Raw genomic sequence first — 20,571 nt, 5'->3', positions numbered from 1 at the left:
CGCGCGCGCCACCCGATCACGGAGGCCAAGCTTCTACAGCGGTGTACGGATTTATCGAGGCAGCTCGCACATAAAACAGTCCCTCCGCCGGCTCATCGTAGATTTGTGCTGCTCACTGCTTCTCTGCGGACACGTATCGCAACCGCCGAGACACGGGTAACGAGTATTGATGACCGACACATGGCCGAGTCGCTGCCGGATTCGTGCTTCGTTTTCTGCCGGTCCAATCACGCTGATAGTGACCGCGCCGTTCTGTCATTTCCGTGGACACGCTTTTGTTGTTTATTGTCGTGAGCGTCGCGGTCGGGGTCTTGTTAGTGGCTGTTTCGCACATTGATAGGTTGTTGCGTTGTTTGATGGACTGTTTCTTTTGCGACTGCTCAGGTGCCTTAGGAGGCGTGGGCAATGAATTCATGGATCTGCCTGTCATTTGTCATGGATTCCTTCACCCAATTGGGTGAGGGAGCAAACGCGAGTTAATGACATCTTAGTTGAGATAAACAAAAAGAAATGGGCATGGGCAGGGCATGTAATGAGGAGAAAACATAACCGGTAGTCATTAAGGGTTACTGACTGGATTCGAAGAGAATGAAAGCGCAGCAGTGGACGGCAGAAAGTTAGGTGGACAGATGAGATTAAGAAGTTTGCAGGAACAACATGGTCACAATTAGCACATAACCAGTGTAGTTGGAGAAGTATGGGAGAGGCCTTTGTCCTGCAGTGGGCGTAACCAGGCTGCTACTGATGATGGTGTCATGGATTCCTTGACGAAATACGTCGAGCTTTTTTTTGCTATTTCTTGTGTTTAAATCGTGCGGCACGCTTGTGTCATGACGTTTAATTCGCGCACTTAATTGCTTTCCGTTCGCGATGGCTTCATTTCGGTGCGTGCTATTACCGGCGCATCAATTAATCAGGACACGTTTGCGCATGCGTGTCACTAAATCTTGAGGACGGTTTATGAAAACGTTTACCAAGTGTGCATATTCTTTTCTATTGTAACGTACGTTCTCGCTTTAGGCTTTCTGAAAACTATTTATTGGCAGCAGTTAAATGCGAACCGTTACTAATTATCTGCATATCATGTTCTTGCGATGAAAAATTAACTTCAGAAATGTTGTTGTAAGAATACGCAAGGTCGTTTGAAACCAGAGAGTTTAAGCAAAATCGTGCACTTTCCGTCATTAGGGCCTAGTTAATTGTTTGTCGACAAAAAAGTCGGAGCGCATTGCGTTCTGGAGCACCCAAACACTCAACCTAGCAAGCCCTGAAAAAAATTCTCGCTGCGCGAAAAACGACCCAAAATTCTAGAAAACACCATGAAATTCGTAGCGTGTCCCACTGTCGCAATGGCGTCGATGTTTCGGAGCGAAATTCGAAACAATGGTAGTATGGCTTGAATTTTCACCTCCAGTGTAATGAACCCTTTTCTATCCGCTTAATTAAAGTAGAGTTGTTGAAGATTGTCAGTGAAATAGATTCAGAGTAATTGCCTTTTTTTTTTGTACATGTCGCCCAATTTCTGAATGGGGCCGCAGCGTCCGGTAGTCGAAGTGGCGGCGTCATACCCTGCGGCCGAACGTCATGCATGTGCAGAATGTCTGTGGAGCCGTGGGGGGTAACGAGTTACACTAGCAGCGCGGAAACGTATTTAGCGCAAAATCCTGGCTCCTCTTTGCCAGCAGCAACAGCGTGTCTGTTGTAGCCAAGAAGTCCGCGTGAAAAAAAAAAGGAGGGCACGCGTTCTATGCACGCTTCGCCAAGATTCCGTGCCCTTTCCCTCCTCTTTGGCGCACCTCCTCTCTCAGACGCGCACCTCTGCTCCGCATTCTGCGCACGCCGCGCAGACACGTCGCTGGCACACCACCGTCAGCGAGGGAGTGAAATCTTTTTTTCCCAGGCGTCTTCGAGATGCGTATCATCTAGAGCTGCGTTTCTGCGCGAGCGATATTGGAGGTCCTGCTCGTTTTGCGAAAGTGAACTTAATCAACAGTCCCTAGATTGTCTGTTTAGGGTGTGGACACTCTATATTGGTCATTGGCTGCTAACGTTGTTGCTACTTTTTGCGGCTGTTCAGCAATCAACTTGGAAAACAGGCGTTTGATAAGACTCTATAAGATTTATCTATCGATTCCTTATTTTTCGTACGCATAACCTATACAAAACATCTTTACTTCGCTTAATAAATATCGCGTCGCTATAGTCTCACAGACGTCAGTGGGCACAGTCGTGTTGTTATAGTTAAGTTCCCCGGCTGCTGAAGTCTGGCGGTGTTGGCCATATGTCCGTGTCAAACGGCAGAGGTAACGCATAGGCTAATTTAGGCTCACGCGCGAAATTTATGTCTATGCTCTCTCTAAATCTGCACAGGTTGAGCATACGTCTATCTCTAGACGTTTTCTAGACTACTTTTTTGTATACAATCAATTATATTATATCAGGCGCCCGTTAGGCTACCTCTGCTTCCCCTATAGGCTCTTGGTTTTTCGTGCACATTACATATAACCAACATATTACAGTAGTTGATATAAAGCCGTAAACATTAAGATGCCCGTGGACGCGAGATTACTATCAGTATTTTTATTCTCTGTACACGCGTGTACTACCAATTAATAAACGTGTCTAGGCTTTCTTTACATTTGCGACGGAGTACAAATAGCTCTGAAGGAGATGATTCTGACTAAGGGACTGACAACCGCTTTTTAAGGATGCAGTGTTTTTATGGCGCAAGGAAAACGTCACCCTCGGTAATCTTTACATCTGCATTGGTTACTTCGAAAAGCGCGTGGATATTTTGTAAGCATAATTTGCTTTATCTGAGCAGTTTCTAAAGAAGAAAGAGTCCTTCTTCTGGCAACGCTTAGAAGTGAGAGCGATGCCGATAGCCCGCCTCGCAAATTGTGAAAGACGTCCATCGTTCTGCTTTCACAGGAGTTGGTACGACTGTGGTTAACCGCCTATATTTTGACCTTTTCAACCACTTTCGAAAACAGGAAGCCGGTACAATAAGTTTACGTTGTTGTACACACCTTCCATATATTGGTACCGCTTTTTTGCCCCCACGTACACGCCTACGTCATGGCTGGCTCGCCTCCGGCGTCGTTATTCTGTCTATAGACGAGCCAAGCCAACTAATCGAAAACGAAAGTTATGGGAGCGCCACTTTTCTACTCACTCTGCACATTGAAAATTAGAAAAGAACTTATAATAGAAAAAAAAAGTGTACTGCATTTCAATACTGATAGAAAGACCAGGAACGGCGTGCACTAATAGAAGGTCACGTGATATGCCACTTGCGCGTCTTCAAGATTTGTGCCGCCTGGGGCGCCAAAAGGTCATTTCTCTTTCGCGACCTTCAGCGAAGAATCGAAAATATAAATCCTCGTTTAATGAGAAAAAAGCATGGCTCGTTTTTAACCAATGCGACGAGCAACCTTTATATCAGCGGTTTATTTTTTTTTTTTCGATTCACTGTTCAGAGCGGCTGTCCGTGTCCCTTTAAACGACGCACAACGGGCGCGATGATATATGTGCTGCAAGAAACTTTTACTCTCAGCTTGCACGCGTAAGAGAGGCACGCGCAGCATCTGTCGGCCGCGCCGTGATGCCGTGTTCTTGCGACACGTGTGCGTCGTCGCCTCGCATCTGGTGTAAAGGGGGCTAATTTATGCGCACCGTATACAGAGGCGCCGTGGGCGAACACGTTTTCGTTCCCTAAGGACGTCTGTGTCCACTCCTTTCGTGGCTCACGGATACGCGAGTTGAATCGAAATGACGCGTGTACACAGCCGAAGTTGCGTACGTGTATACGTACGCGTCATTTCGAATCAGCTCGCGTATCCGCGAGCCAACAAAACAGTGGACACGGACGTCCTAAGGACACGACCGTGTCCACTGCTTTGTTGGTTCACGGAAACGCGAGCTAATTCGAAGTGACACGTATACACAGCCGACGTTACGTGCATGTATAGGGTCGTTTATAACCACCGACTGTTGAGCGAGTTGGTGTTGGGATTAACGTTTTTAGTCTTAAGACTGGCGTTTAAACACGGAACGGAACAGGTAACGAGAAGGATTACACGAACTACGACTATCCGTGCGCAGGTTAAAGTTTTGCGTTTTCCCTTAATTCTTATTTTCTCGCCACTGCTGCGCGAATTTGCAGTTGATTTGTCAAGTCGAATCAAGTCGAACTTTATTCGAGCATCCGGGAGGCTGAGTACCGTTGTCAAGAAAGTCCGCTTGCATACACGGGCTTCGCTAGAACTACGACTCGGTGCAAACGGGAGGGACATGCGAATGCAGCACAGCAAAGAAAGTATTTAACGCCATCATTTAAAAAAAAGAATTCGAGCATATTCGATCAAACAAAACAATATTCTTCAGTGACGCATTGTGCCTGCAGATTTTCTCCAGAAAAATGGATAAACATGGTGCGTGGTGTTTAACAATAAAGGAAGGCGAGGCATGCGCTCTACATTGCAGCAAACAGAATATCAGCACTAGATGCCCGCGGTGTGTGAAAGACCACAAATGCGATGCACCGAATCACCCGGTATAAACGAAGTAGTACGTAAGGCGCTATAGTTCAACAATAGCACGCAAAAAGTGGCAGAGTGGTAGAAACAGTTCATCAAGTATTAGTTGAATAGCGGGATTACGAAAATGGCGGGCGAGTACCGTAAATTATATTTTCGGATTGCTGGACAGTGTAACGGTCGTCCGTTTTGTTCCTTCCGGGGTCTGTGTTTACATGCCTGCCTTTCAGTGCATATATAGTGTAGTGTATAGTGTAGAGTGTAGTGTATGTCTCCGCCCTAACATTAAACAGTTTTTTTTAAGTGGTGCTAAAGATAACCTTAAATGTAGCTGCGTTAGTAAAGTAGCCTTATTCAATAACGGAGCTGCGCTAAAGCTCCTCCAAAAAAGCAGGAGAAGCGTCGATCAATGAGTTTCTAAAAAGTCCCGCTCTTAACGGGATGAAACGACAGTTACTCCCCACGCGTAGCTCACGTCGCCGGCACTTTGTCCAAAAAAAAAAAAGTCAATTTATACCTTCTCTCTCACATAACAATTCCCTACACTCTGAATGGCGTGCTCCGTTGTTTGCCACCCGTTATACACGGAAGTCCCGACATGGACACCGCTCTTGCGTAACTGTAAGTACAACTGTTATTTTTCGAAACGCACGAACGCGCGGGAGCTCGAAGCTTGTTTGTCTCTCCCACGTCGCTCCATTTGCCAACGGGTAACCGGAGCCTCGATCTGTATGAACGCCCCCTACCGGGAACGTTCGCATCCTACACGACTGGCGGCTCCAAACCGTGTGTCTCGCAGAGGGAGGACTTCCATCATCATTCCGGCATAGACGCGGAGCCATTAGCGGCCACGACAGCGCCGCGCTGTGCGTCCGCAGATCGTCGTCACGGACCGGAGAACTCCGTCGTGGTCGTCGTCGCCGTCCCTCCCCCTCTACCCTCCCCTCCTCTTTCGGCTCCCGTGTCTCGTTCCCGAACGGCTTCTCCCGTCGTGGTGGCGGCGTCAGTTGGCACTGGCGGTGTGCTGCCGAGCGCGACGTTGCGGGTTCGAATCCCTGCCTCGGCGACCGCATGTCGACGGTGGCGCAAATGCAGAAATGTGCGCCCGAGCGCGGTTTAAGCTTTAGGCGCACGTAACAGAAAACACCAGGTGGTCAAAATTGATCCGGCGGTCAGCACTATACAGCGGGACCCAGTCATAACCAACTGTACAGTGCTGGCATCCAAACACCGCAACTTAATTTAATTCAAGGAGGTTTAAAAATATTTCTCGATTTACTCCACTTTCCGCCTCTACGTTTGCTGCGTATTTCTGAATTTCGTTGCATAGGTCGTTTTATGAGAGTGTATGCCTGAATTCACTCCCCTACAACTCCCCCGGTTCTTGTTTCGGAGACCGGTATATCAGAAATCATTTAGGGGTTTCGTTCGTTCTCTGGCTTTGACGTCGCCTTTGAGGGAGAAACATTGGCTAAGGAGGGTTGAATGTGCGGACACCGAATAACCTTTACAGTCACCCAAGAAAATTTGTTACATTTATACTGCGCTCTACCTTACGTTTATAGTGCGCTCTATTGACTTTCTGTTGACAACCAATGAAATGCAATTCATTGTTTTCTGTGAAAGTAGAATTTTTTGCACCGATGGCTTTCTGTTGAAACAACGAAACACAATACGTTAGTTTTGCAGAAATGTTTTATTCCTCGTATGTAACGGGATATTCGCCTGCATCTCTTTATTATTTCGATAGTTTTCTGTTTTCCGCCGTTTATTTACTTTGATTTATACTTTTGCCACGCAAGCGCTTTCGAGAGTGTCCGATTGTGATTCTAGCGTTGCTACACATCATTTTCAAACACGCTTGACTTCAAAGCTGATACATTCAATCATGCATTGTGCTTCGATTCATATCAGCTTCTATAATGATCTAAACTGCCCTTGTGACAGGCTTATCCGTATCAACTCAGGTAGCCTTTCCCGTTTCCCCAAATGGACCAAACCATATCGTCATTCTTGCCATTGTCGTCAATTTGACATAATCTTCATCATTATGATCATCTCGAATTCTCGGTACGCGTGCTTCACCCATAACCTGAAGGATAGTTTCGCTTCGATCTTGTTAAGAAGTTCAGGCGGTACGACTGGTGAAGGGGCCGCGATTCCTGCAGTGGTGGCAGCACCGTCCACAACTCGCTCGCAGCGCGTTCGGCTTGGGCGCATTGCCTCCGAGATGACGGCGCTATGTTCCCGTGCGCCAGTCTCGGAGGCCTTGCGCGTCGCTGCAGACGACTTTTGTTCGGCATTGCGGCGCGCGCACGCATTTATCATCGCGGGACCTTTCGCCGCACCCCGCCGTCACGCGCCGCTGGCCGCGTATTGCATACAAACAGACGACGTTCTTTTGTTTCGTCTGCTCTTGAGTGTGTTGTGTTGGTTGTTGGCGCAGCGGGGAGTAAAGAGAGATACGAGCGCTCATGCGATTCCCTGCTAGCGTACGTGGTTGGTTGTGATGGCGATGAATGGGAGCGAACAGCTAGACGAGCTTCCTCCGTGTGGTCTCGCGTTGCACCGAACCGTGCCTTTCCCGTTCGTGGGCTGGTTCGTTTGCTCTGCTCCGTAGGTGCGTTGTTTGTTTGTTCGGCTTTTTTCTTCTTTTTCACAAATGCTTCTTCCTCTTATTTTCCGGGAACGCTTCACTAACCATCGCCGTCACCCTTCTTTTCATCCCACTTTTTTTTTGCTTCCTGTGTTCTTCTTCTTTTATTTTTGTTCGCACGAGCGTATCGTTATTATCCGTTTTCCTGTCGTCTGCTCGCTGTAGTCTGTTCAGCCTGCCCTGACAAAAGTCGTTACTCGTTATAGAAATTCTCCTGCGTTTCTGTTGACTTTGTTGCATTTAGTTGACTTTCTGTTGAAGCGTTGTTGAGTGTCATGCATGATTCCTTCACTGGGGGCACCGCGGATGCATTGAAATACGACGATATTTAGCGTGTGTGTGGTTTTTCGTGGAGCTTCGGGTGGACGACTGCGTTTTACTCATATTTGCATTTTGCAGCGATGGTTTCTTCAACTATACTTTCTACGCGTATCGCACTTCCCAAACACGTACCTCCGCGTGTATTTTTATGTGTATTTCTCTATTAGAGAATGATAACGAAAAAAGATGTTTTGAGATTGGCTGTGATAACCGTCGTTATAATTTCTTTACCTGCTGGTGGTGCACTCGTTCCTATCAGTTTATTTCGCACGACACGGAGAACGTTGTCGCGTACATTTTATTTTCACGTCGTAGGCCTACCTTAAGCGTTTTTCTTTAAGTTTTTGCTGTCTTTGTTGCGAAAGCTTGATTTTTTTTTTCTGTAACCCAAATACTTGGTTCGGGGTCGTGTCCTGGCAAACAGATGTGCATTGATAGCTAGCCCTAAGGGATTTTCTTGCGGACAGGAACCTAATTATTTGCTTTGGTTTCTACATGCTTGCGAGCTCCACTTGCATATTGTGTTTGTTGTTATGACTAGCAGAACAGTATAACAAATCAGTTCAGCGGAATTCCGCCAGTTATAGAGAGCGTCATGAAAGGGATAATCGTCGCACACCGGAATTCGACACCTGGTACGTTCAGATGGATGACAATTGCATCTTTCGCAGAGCTGTACGACCTTCATGCCTGCACGTCTAATAGTGATTGTATTGTACAGTGGGCATGAACCTTCGTCAATTAGCGCTAGGTCATATAGGACACTTTTTCTGGTTATTATGTTTTTGTCTTCATTACACTTACATTTTAGTTGTAGTTTTTTTTTTCTGTAGACTTCGTATTCTGCAGTGCCTGTTGAATGTGTGAGCATGTTACATGGGAAAAGGGGTAGCCTCAATGCCTTAAATGTCTGTTGATGCAGCCGTCTCTGACGTAGCCTGACCCCCCCGTTCCTCGAAGGTTATTAGGAACGGCACATGCATGCATTTTCAATGATTCGTCAGTTCCGAGTAGTCGCTGCGTACTTGCGCTTCTTTCTTTCCGTTCTGGTACCTCTTTTGTGTCGCCGGTTTGCGACGATAAATGTGTATAACTTTCAGACTACGGCGAACAGCGTGTCCAGTCTGGAAACTGTAGAGCTGAGGTTTCCTGCACTTCCTCGGGCGTCCTCGTTCGGTATAAGATGCGGCTGTCGCTGTTGCGCTCGCGCGCATTCGACATGCACAGGTGGTAGTTCGCTCGAATGAACGTGCTAAATTAGAGACCCCTACCAAATTGACGTGTGGTTATTCAGTTGACTCTAAAAAGGCGTCATATCGAAAGCTACAGAAAGTCAGCAGAAACACAACAATATCTCTAATGCTCTTTGCGAGCGGAGTTTTACGTTGCCCGCGAACTTTTCGTTTGCGGTTTAACCCGGTTACTTGTGTGCGCGAATGTGAGCGGCCGCGTTGGCTGGCGCCACCTGGTGGGGCAGGGCTCAAACAGACAAACACGAAGCTGTTATTGCGTTAACCGTGCGTATTCTGCGTTGCAGCCGGTGTGAATTTTCGGGCAGTTGCTTAATCGCGATCACGCTGCCTTTTGTAAATGTTTCTTTTTTTTTCATCGACAAGAACACTCGTGACGCACAAGAACGTATTCATGAGGCACTCTGGTTTAGACGAAGCGTCAACAGACGTCGCCACCAGCGTTGTTGCTTCCGGGCACCTCTCCGGTTACTCCGTATACACTGCAGACGGCACGAAGTTTGGGCACAAGCTAAAGAAAAGAAAGAAAAAGCTCTGTTAACCTAACCTAATTAGATAGCGGGACCAGCGTTTTTTTCTCTTCTTTTTTTCAGAGTTGGCGGGATAATGAGGCACTATATTCTCCTCTCGAAAGTTTTTCTTCTTTCCCCTGCGGTATTCTGGCTGGTGTCGTTTGCTAGAACTTGGTTATGTGTGCGCCGCTCCGGCGTTGCAGGCGGCTAGCTATGCAGCGCCGTCCCGCTTTTGCATATTTAAAAGACTCCTCCCCCCCCCCCCCCCTTCACCTGAGGCATTCCATTACGTAGGCTTCGAGCACCGCTCGCGCCGCGTGATTTCCTTGTTTGGTTTGCTTGCTTCCGCGGCGTAGCAACAGAGCGTGGATGGAAAATAGTTTTTGTTTGTGTGCGTGTGTGTTAGCAGAATTGTGGAGGAGTCAGTGAGAACGAAAACTACAGAACCGTCGCGGACACGCGCACTCCATGTCGTTTCTATATGGTCGGTGCATAGTACTTCTGTCACGTCATTCTTGTAAAATAAAAAAAAAGCGTGCTCACTAGCCCGGGCCAACACCGTGTGTTATAAATGGAAGGTCAGTTTCTTTCCTTTTTGTACGTCTGCGTCCGAGTGCGCGTGACAGACGGGCCTGCTTTGCCTCGAGCGCTTCGCAAAATACGAAAAACTAGACAAGAACAAGATTGCCTGAAAGAAAAGAATGTTTCTTTTGCGTACTTGCTTTTACATGCAGTGTATCGCTCTCGCTTACGTCATGCAGAGTAGTGTCATTGATTTGTTATTTAACTTTACTGATACCTTCATTTTTTACTAATTCTTAGACGCTCCTATCCCGAAAAAACTAGCGCGAAAAACAAAAGGGGGTACTTTCGACTCCTGCGCGGGAGTGTAAAACGTGGGACCCGTATTTAACTCCCTTCGCGTGAGTCCTCGTTCTCTGTCATGAAGTACGTCGGCTTGCATTTAGGCGCGTTATATGGAGAGTGCATATCGCTTCCTTATACAAAGGGCTGCTGCACCTGTCTATGCATTTCTCACATTAGCTATCACGTTTTCTCACTGCACTATATACATATAAGGTACAGTAAAAGGTGGAGTACTAGGATTCTCAAAAGTAGAAGGTTGCAAATATCAGACATTCGTGATTAGACATGGGCGTTTGACGTCAATAATGGTGTCTCGCTTTCTATACAAGGCAGTTTAAACGAAGTTGCGCATCAAGTGAACACCAATGACGTCATTTCCCGCGAAGTGCTACAATGCCCCCACTACGAAGAGCTTACTGGCTACAGAAATAAACTAAACAATATCAATAAGGAAAAAAAAGTCTTTTCTCGAACGTGCCTGTCTCATACGCGCTCTCCTTTCGGTTTACCGCGCCGTTTCCCGCACGATCTGCATCATTCGTTGTTTGTCCTCGACGTCTCTTTGAAGTGTTTTCCTAGGCGCGGGACCCAGCGGAATAAGCCTAACGAGTCTTTACTAACTGGGGCCCTGTTTCAAAGTATTCTTACGCGTGTTCTGCCTGCCTGTAAAACCCAGCTGTTCTAACGCCCGCGTGTGTCTTTCCCCTCTCTCTCTCGCCTCTAATGCAGCAGCTCCCGTTTCCAAGTCCGAGGACCTACTGGAGGTGTACCAGGTCTCCTGTCAGAAACACGGCGTGGAGCCACTTTCCAGGCTAGTGCAGCAACTACAGGTAAGCGCCGTTGGATCTCCTAACTTCGGGGAAGGGGAAGGGGTAGGGGGTATATTTCTTGCTCGAGGGATGTCTCCTCCAACGGATGTCACGGGATATGCTTCCAGGATTGGCTCGATGGATTTTTTGGGCTCTCTTCGTCATCTTTACGAGGGGCTATTAGAGAAAAAAAAATAGAGCAACGTGCGCAGGCGAGCATTTCACGGAGACGTATGTCATATGAAAGTGCTCAGACCTTACTCAGCGTTTCGTTATTCTTTAGCCTCCTAAACGGGGGCATTCCCTGGGATTTCGCACGCCCGCCCGCCCGCCCGCAATTCAGGCTTTGGCACGTTCCGGTGAATTGAACGCGAACGCCTTCTTCGCTCTCGCGAAGCTATATTGGTCTGTACGTATTATCCGAAACTATGTCTGTACGTATTATCCCACCGCTGCCACCGCATGCTGCGAGCGCCTCCGGCAAAAAGGAAGTTTCACGCTTTCGCGTGAAACTGTGCACAGTACTCGTTTCGCTGTTGTTTACTTGTTTCTTTGTTGTTGTAGCCTCAATTCGTGGCTTCTACCCACAAGAAGAGATCGATTGGACTGAAGGTTGTGAACAGTACGCACACACACAAGAGAAAAAGAGAAACAGCCAGCAATCAAAAAAGAACATTGTCTCAAGTGGTGGCATCTTTTTCCAGTCTGTTTTCTCTTCCTTTTTTATGGTATTTTTCCTGATGCTTAATCGGCACTGAAATAGAAAGTCCACGACACCGAACATTTCAAATTCAGTATATATATATATATATATATATATATATATATATATATATATATATATATATATATATAAATGTTGCAGCCTTTTAGTACATTCAGCTTGGAGTTGCGTCTGTACCACATCTGCACCGGAGTATATCGAAATGCGTTATAACGCGTTTCGGTGCATTTTAGGGCAGACACTCCGAAAAGAAAATGTAAAAGAAAGAGAAAGATATACGTAGATGCAGCTCTGCATAATGAGCGACCTTACGAAACGCAGCTGACATTTGACGCTTACTCACGTGACAGGCATCGCAGAAAGCGGCCACCTTCTTCTGAGCGCGCGAACAGAAAAAGGCGCGGATATTGCCCGTCGGCGAGATTGCGATGAGCCAACGCACGCCGCATTGAAGACTAAAGGCCTTTGTTTCGCTCGGCAAACAGTGCCACGTCGCGAATGGGGGCTCACCAAGTGCATGGAAACGCGCTCTTTTGGTTCCTCTGCAGGTCGAAATGAGGGGAAGGAATGTATTGTGCTCTCGCAAACCTCATTCGCATCCAAATGACGCGCTACAAGGCAGTTCTGCGGAGGAACCGGTCCTACGCAAAATCCCGCGTTATATCCTGCCTCATTTCAACTGCAATGTCTGCCCCCCACGGAAACGAAATCTAATCAAAAAGACGAAGTACTTTTTGTATGCAGACTTTTTGAAAAGGGAACAGGGGCGAGCGAATAAAAAATGAAGCGATTCGTATGAAAGGCAGCGAAGGCTGCTTTGTGTGAAGGTATACGTTTTTTTCGTCTTCTTCTTGTTAGCGCACGCCGGTACTCGCATGCTTATTTGCGTCGCCTTAGCAACGCTGTCGACTTGGTCTGCCGCTAGACAATTCGAGTCTGGTATTGTGTGTACATGTGGGCGCAAATATCGAATGGAAGACCGACTTGGTTGCTGTAAGTTCATCAAACATCAATCAAGACATCATCGAGAACGCGCGTGCGCATCGCAACAAATGTGTCACATATACTCAATCGAAATGAACTTATTGAGAGTTCATTGAAAGCTCATTGAAAGTTCATTTGCAGTTCAAAATTATCAAAAGTACACGTGACAGCTCATATCGGAATATAAAAATAAGGAAGCTGATACCTCTATCGAAAAAGGCCATGATCAAGCACAAATCAACAAAGTGATGCATGTGGGTATATTTCCGCATTTCTGCACAAAACTTACATAGAGAAAAATATTTCTGTATTTCTAAACGAGAGTTGGTACATCACTTGCTGATGCGCGCTGAAGTCGAGGCTTGGTGTCCCGGTAAATGTGCGTATAAGAGCTGTAAAGCAGTGAGATCTATTACTTTGAGGGAAAGGCGAGCACGAAAAACCACAAATGGATATTCAAAACAACAGAGCGGTTCGTAGGAAGATTGACGCTTTTGGAAGTGGTTAACAGTCACGGAACCGGCAGTGCCGCCTAAGTTTCGACGCAGGGACTTGTGTTGGCCAGGGCAGAAACTGTCACGGCAGAGTCGAGTCCGAGACGAGTCAGAGGATTGTAGACTTGCCAGAGTGAAACATTCGCACGTGCTCTGCAATCATGTTTTCCCTTCAACAGTGGAGCGACGCACTGCGCATGGTGTGAAACCGATTTCTGGCTCTTTCAGTTTCGTTTCGACAAAACGTGTACCGAAGGCAGCGAACAGTCAACAGAAACATAATTTTGTAGCGATTCTAGTATTCGACACCTGACATTTCTTGACAGTTTGTCAGCGCCATAACCAGAGTCCTTCAATCTTTTTTTTTTTCTGATCGTGAAAGGTTTTTCTGGTCATTGTCTTCAGGAGAGTTTGCTGTTGGGCTAGTCGGTACAATGCGAGGAACGTTTCGGTCTTCCTTGTTCCGTTTATTGCGCAGTTTCTGTCCTTAGGTGTCGTTGTCTGTCGTCAATAGAAATAGAAAATTTCCAGCTGGTCTTCGAAATCACGTGTCTTTCATCGTCTGTTCTCATTAGCAGACGATGCGGAGGCGGATCAACACGCCGCGCAAGAGTACCGTGTGGCTAGCCGCCGTAGTGTGGCTGCCAGATCGCTTCCCTGATTTTCTGCGGCGATTCGGAGAACAGGAGTACACAAGTACACTTCACTTCCTGTTTGCCTATGTGTTCAGGAAAACTTTTTTTTCAGCAAAGGGCGATACGAACACGGTGAGTCAGAATGACGGCACAATTCCACCAGGACGATAACATATGTGAAGGGATACGATAGCCACACAATTCCACCAGGACGGTAACATATATACGGAGGGTTTAAGAACGGCCCGCTGAGGTGCAAGTTTTGCCAGCCAGTTGCAACAGCGGCGTCAACTTTTCTTAGAAAGTCACCGTTACGCTCTAGCCTCGGCGCCGTTGTGACTAAACGCGATCGGCGGACCAACTATTGTTACTGAACCCGCTACCGCCGATCTGATCTGCTATGAGCGGGTGAGTTGCCGAGAGAACATCTCCGGAGGCCCCTTCCCACGCGCCGTTCAAGACGCGAGACAATGGACAACCGGCGGCCGCGCTGCGGGAGTCAGCACGGGGAATCGGATGTGCCGTTCCTGACGTCAGCTCCGAGTTCTGCGAAGGCCATCTGACGTCGGTTGGGGACCGTGAACCTCGCGCAAAGAGGTGTGTGTATAAGCCCTCGTCTACGTTGCCTGGTCGAACGTTTCCCTTACCTTGGGATCGAGGGAGGACCGAGTGTTTGTAAACCGCTGTTGTGCGGCTGCTCAGTGTACTTTTTCTCGCAGTAATGCTAGACTGATGAACCGCAACGTCCTTATGTAGATACTGTAAATAAACCCACATTACTCGTTCTCGATCAGAAGCAGTCCTTCCCTTCAACAACGTCCTCAGCGTGGATAAGTTGGGCGACGGCAAGGCTCAGCTACCATGTAATTCATGCCCGACGCTATAAATAACACGAAAACACAATAACACGAAAACACATCTATCGTGAGAGCCGACTGAAGCAATGATCAACTGAACGCTCTTTTACATCAGCCACCAAAGTTACTCCGGGTGTTCGTCGGTTTCTTGTCCGGAGAGCGACTGAAGTTTTGCTCGGAAATCCAGGGTGCAAGAACATTGCAAAGGTACTCATCAGTGTCGTGCGTCTTTTAGCTTAAAACACTCACATTGTATCTTGCAGGCTGTCGAACAACTTGAGATTCACGCTTTTTGTGTGTCTGTATGCACCAGTTAACGTTTCGTATCCTATGAGTCTGTCAAATGGAGAGCATCCTCGTTACACACACTCCTGTGCCCTGCCTCAGCGCTACCGACAGAAAAGTATTGGAGGATACCGTTATATAACTGAAGGCCGTTGTATTTCATGAGGGCGATAGAGAGCCTTGTTTCATTCGCGCGAAAGAGTGGGGATAATGTCCTTCATTCTTTCATTCTTGCTTTAATAGTTTCGTGTATTGTAACTTTGTATTGCGAGTTTGAGTGAAACAAGAGAAGACACCCGTAACACACCGTATATGCTCTGTGAGAGAATCACGATGAAGTACAGATACACGATTACGCATTCAAAGCACATGTAGGCGCACGCTAGGAAAAAAAAAGAAAAAATAACCACACACGTAAGTGGTTGTATGCGCACGAGCGTTTCAGTCGCCCACGTACGGCTTTTGATTTTACGAACGACGCGAAGTCGTCTTCCTTTGCGCTCATTTCGTGCTCCCCGGCGCGAATGGATACTTGCGATTACTCTAGACATGCGGAATTCAAACGCACGAGTCTGAATTTTTGCTGAAGAAAAACAAAGAACGTCTCTAAAGGTCAGCGTTTTCCGCGGAGTCGCAGTCGAACGCGTGCCAATAAATTCCTCGTGCCTCTCTTATAAACCAGAGACGGAGAAAGAATAAAAAAACGAAATACCATAGCGGGGAAATAAGAGGCGCCTCACCAAAGTCGAAAGTCCGGCGACATTTGGCCGATTCAATGGAAGCATATCGAGGCAGATGACAAACTCCGCGTGTCGTCCCATTTCACGCCCAGATAACGTCGAAGAAAGCAGAGTCCTTGTCTTTTCATTTTTCTGCGCTGCAAGCTTTCTCTTGAGCGCGCGGCGTTATATTCGAGCGCTATCGTCTGGGTGTATGCGCCGTTCTGTCGACATTGCCGTGATTCCTGTAACTGCAGTGAGCGTTAAAGTTGGGCTAGTTGGAATGGATGCATATTTGAAATCAGTGCGGGGAACGATGGCGAGAGGAAGATAAGGACACGGGGTAAGCGCGAACGACTGACGTTTGTTGAATTAAATTATGGAGTTTAACGTGCCAAAACAACTTTCTGATTATGAGGCACACCGTAGTGGAGTACTGCGGAAATTTTCGACCACCTGGGGTTCTTTAACCTGCACCTAAATCTAAGTACACGGGTGTTTTCGCATTTCGCCCCCATCGAAACGGGGCCTACATATCATATTGACCGCAAAAAAGACGGGGACAGAGGGAGAGAACACATAAACAGCACGGGCGGTAAACTTTCAACTGTTTTATGTTGTGTTGTGTTTATGTTGTGTTTTATGTTGTGTTTCAACTGCGCATGTTCTTTTTGCCTATATATGCCCACGGGCTGCCGTGAATAAAACAGTTGAAAGTTTACCGCCCGTGCTGTTTATGTATTCTCTCCCTCTGTCCCCGTCTTTTTTGCGGTCAATATGATATGCAGTAAATACCAACTAGGCCAAAGTGAAGTTCTTCCGAAACGGGGCCGCCGTGGGCCGGCATTCGATCCCGCGACCTCGTGCTCAGCAGCCCAACACCATAGCCACTGATCAAGCACGGCGGGTTCGACTGACGTTTGTTAAGAGGAACGCTTAGCTTGCGCCCCGACTCCGATGCCGCCTATTTAAATACATGTAAATCGCAGAAGTGCTTTTTCTCAGATAACCCCTTCGACGATTTGAATGAAATTGGTTGCATTGGAGAGGAGAAAAAAAAAAGGTTAGGTTCTAGCTACTGTCGGAAGCGGAATTTTGATTCAGGGTGTGAACTTTATTACAGAAAGGAGAAAATCGGTAAGCTCGAAGAAAGGAAATAGAAGCGCGAAGTTTTAATAAATCCGTAACTCTGCACTACGAACAGATATCGCACTTCTCTTAACGGTGTACGTTAGTACAACCAAAGCGGATATATTTGGTGTATTCATTTATAGCTGATTTGAACTTGTTACAATGCTTACAAGGGTATAGCAAAAGTCCTGCTCATATTTTAGTGGGGTATCTATAGTCGCGTATAATGCATCAATGTTAACCGCTTTAGATGTAATACTAAATTAAATTGAGAAAATTATGATATCAGTTTTCATCGTCGAGTTTCTGATTTGCAAGCTTGGTAGTAGTCTCGTTTTCTGAAAATGGTGCGATTTTCAACAATCTTCTTTCTGTATATATAAAACAGCGAAGGGAGGCTAAATCCAAAATCGGCTCCGACAACTCACTAGATTTTAACTTCTTTTAAGTGCAGCGATACCTGATCGAATTCGGCGCAGAGGTCCCGACGAAAAAAAAAAAAAGGATTTCTTCTTTCACGTGTATATAGGGAAGAACTCCTGAGCTAAAACTTACGGGGACGCTCTTGCTCGGGGGCTGATTTACGTAGAGGCAATTGCTCTCTCTTTTGTTATAGGCAATTTGCTAGACCACATGACGTACGCGCCAATGGTCTCAAAACGCTGTAGGTGGCGTTTGGCACAGGACGAGTATTCATCCGTCTTGATCTCAGTTTATTGGGATTGAGCATCGGACGGCTGTTCGGAGGTACCCTGGTTGCGGACCCGAGATCTGCGTTTCTGAGCGACTCCGCGCCGGAGATTTCGGAGGCCATTATCCCGCTCGGGACAAACCGATATTTCGCGATATGCTTTTTTTTTTTTTTGAGCTTCTGGGGTGTCGGTTGCACGGCACAATTAGTTGTTCGACCCGGACGCAGAGAGCGCAGGTTTCATTCCCAGCTACACTACAAAGCAATTTTGCACCCATAAAGTCTAAAAAAGGCTCTAAATCTATTTATAATTCACTCCGTTACACACACACAAAAAAAGGTATATGGGTGAGATTTATAGACCGATTAACACCCTTATTCACTTGTGAAGGTGTAGATTAGTTGGCATTGTAGGCAGCATTGTCTATAGTGTGACGGATAGTGTTCGGGTGTGCGCATGCGCGGCCTGTTCTCGCGTTTTGGCAACATAGCTATCAACTCCTAAATAAGTTGTCATTTTTTATATTTGTTTAGACTTACTGCTGTCCCCATGCAAAACATAGCAAGGTGGGTCTATGCAAAAACTTTCAGAAACAAGAACACGTTTACAGAATGCAGTAGGATAAAAAAAAGTTCAGTCGCGATTTCGCGGTATCAATGGCGTGACAAATATGGCTTAGCATTACGTCGCGCCTCTTTGGTGTCCCGGATCCATGATTTAACCCGCGTTCACCGTATTACACTTATGCACACCACATGTCCAGCGTGAGTGAGTGAGTGAGTGAGTGAGTGAGTGAGTGAGTGAGTGAGTGAGTGAGTGAGTGAGTGAACTTTTGTTGGGTCCAGCGAAACGCGATAAAACACGCACCCGGCTAATCCCACGACAGGACTGACAGGTCTAGCCTGCCGGCCCAATTGCGGGCGCGCTGGACGGCCAGGATTTGGTCCTCAAAAATGGCACTTCGCAGGAGCGCGTCCCACTCTTCCTTGGTGCACTTCGGACCCAACGACACGCACTCCCGAAGCATGTGAGACAAAGTAGCAGCCTCACTACAGGCCACGCAAGAACAATGCGGGTAACACTCGGTATATATGCTGTTAAGCGACGCCTGGTTTGCGTAGGAGTTAGTTTGCAAGAGTTCGAGGTTCTCACAATTCACAAACAAACACCTTTTCCCAGTTTGACGTTCCCAATGCTGACGCATTATAAACAACGAAGCGATATGCATGAAAATACTAGTACATATCAAAATGAATGAATTTCACGCAGTGTGGAGCAAGCTTCGTTCGGTATACGGTGTAAACCAACGAAGCCTCAACGCATAGCGCAATACTGTTCCCATAAGGTCTGCTGTTTGTGCTTTTGGTGTCTCTGTCGCAACGACGTCTATCCCCTCCGAGACAGCTCGTTCATCTTGCGACAAAGGTCGCGGTGTCCTTTGCCGGCTTCGAACAGCGTCTCTCTGCCCTTGCGGGTCCTCGCGACCGGATGACATAAGTACATTCTGCCGCATTGGCCCGCGCAATTTTATGTTGCCTTTTTTCTGCCGGTGTGTTCTATCCTCTCGATATCTTTTCCAGAAAACGTGCGATGGTGTAACTATCACTTCGCGACCGATGGGGGGTCCATGTCTGTCACCCGTTCGACGAGCGGCGGGTGACTGAAGCAGCTGCTTTTTGTTGATACAGCATCGCCTATCAGTTCGCTCCTCTCCCTCCCCCCTCTCCCTTTTCTTCCCGCCACCTTCGGCACCCTATTTTTTTTTTCTCTCAGTTATCCGTTTCCTAGCCGTCTCGTTGACGTCTTTCTATGCAGCTGCAGGAGGGCTGAATGCGAGGACCTTGTCGCGCGGTATCGCTTCTCTGTTTGTTTATCTACCTCTTCGCGGGTACTTGCCTGACTCTTTCTCTCCTCCGACGTCTTTGGGTGCATATTTAAGCGTTTATTTTTATTTTATTTTTGTTTTAGCCGCCGTATCGGTACGCCAGCTATGCGCGCTTCTCTGTGCGAGGCGCAGTCCTTGACCTTGACCATTTTTGGGCGGTGTCGTCCTTTCGGTTCCCCCAATTGCGTTGTGGGCTTCAAAGGGTTTTCTTTTCTTTCTTTATATTTTTTGGGGGGGAGGGTGCCCCTGCGCGCATGCGTGATGGCCGCTCGGTGATGTTGGAGCCGCGAAAGCGGTAGTCCGTTTCAAGTGCGCGGTCGCCAGTCGGCAGTCGGCTTTATGTAGCATCCCGTAGCTGTACGACCTCGCGAGATTTTATAGCGATACTCTAGAGTTTTTCTAAAGAAAATTTATTGAAAGCAATACATAAGCATACCTAAATGCGTCGGAAGATTACCCCGGAGAATATATCATCATCATCATCATCATCATCAGCCTGGTTACGCCCACTGCAGGACAAAGGCCTCTCCCATACTTCTCCAACTACCCCGGTCACATTTTTTTTTTCTCGCAGGCCAACGTGAGGCACTTTTCTGGTATTTAGGTTTTCTTGACTTGCGTGCAAATTTAGTATAGTGCAGAATTTTTTGTAAAAATTGGGTGCTAATTCACAAATCTAATGCCTCATTTACACCGAGATCAACCGCGATCATTTTGAAGGCTTGCGGAAATCTGGCCATTTCATTCGTTTTCTTTTTTCTCATTCTCTCTGCATGTCTCGTCCTTGTGGCAAAAACGAAGTAAAAAGAACTCGCTTTAAAAAAAGGGGTGGGGGCACGACTCCTGCTTTTCTCGAATTTCTTCCGTTGTCATGGTGCAGTTAGAGTTTAAAGTCAAAAGAAAATTTTGTGCGTTTTTCATGCATCTCAGAAAAGAGTGACGGGGAACAGCTGTAGTATGGACGATCAATAGTTTTAAGAACCTTGAGAAATTGAGACGGCGGAAGGGGTGAATTGGGGCGTCGTTCAACGCAGGCGAGATGTTAACCGAACCGGAATACTCTCCACGCCGTTCAAACTGGTGGAATGCATTCGAAGGACGAGATTGGATTTTTTTTTTTGCTTTTCAGTCAGCGCTTTGCTTATTTGGCCGAAGTTTTGTACGAATATTTTCAAAGTACGTGGCTTGGCCTCTGGCAGGGAACGCTATTGA

General features: G+C 47.0%; 1 protein-coding gene across 2 annotated transcripts in view; it reads left to right on the top strand.

Moving 5' to 3' along the window:
* Positions 1–20,571, top strand: part of LOC142587969 (uncharacterized) — a 404,213-nt gene that overhangs the window by 230,533 nt on the left and 153,109 nt on the right. Inside the window, exon 2 of one of the 2 annotated variants that reach the window (XM_075699369.1) lies at positions 10,877–10,974. In XM_075699369.1, coding sequence (XP_075555484.1) covers positions 10,877–10,974 — 98 coding nt within the window. Of the gene's footprint in view, positions 1–10,873; positions 10,975–20,571 lie in introns of both variants that reach the window. The other variant, XM_075699368.1, reaches the window with a different exon arrangement.

Source organism: Dermacentor variabilis, chromosome 7 (assembly GCF_050947875.1).
Source record: "Dermacentor variabilis isolate Ectoservices chromosome 7, ASM5094787v1, whole genome shotgun sequence".
NCBI lineage: Eukaryota > Metazoa > Arthropoda > Arachnida > Ixodida > Ixodidae > Dermacentor > Dermacentor variabilis.
Note: the sequence above shows the minus strand (reverse complement) of the source record. Positions and strands in the feature narration are given on the sequence as shown.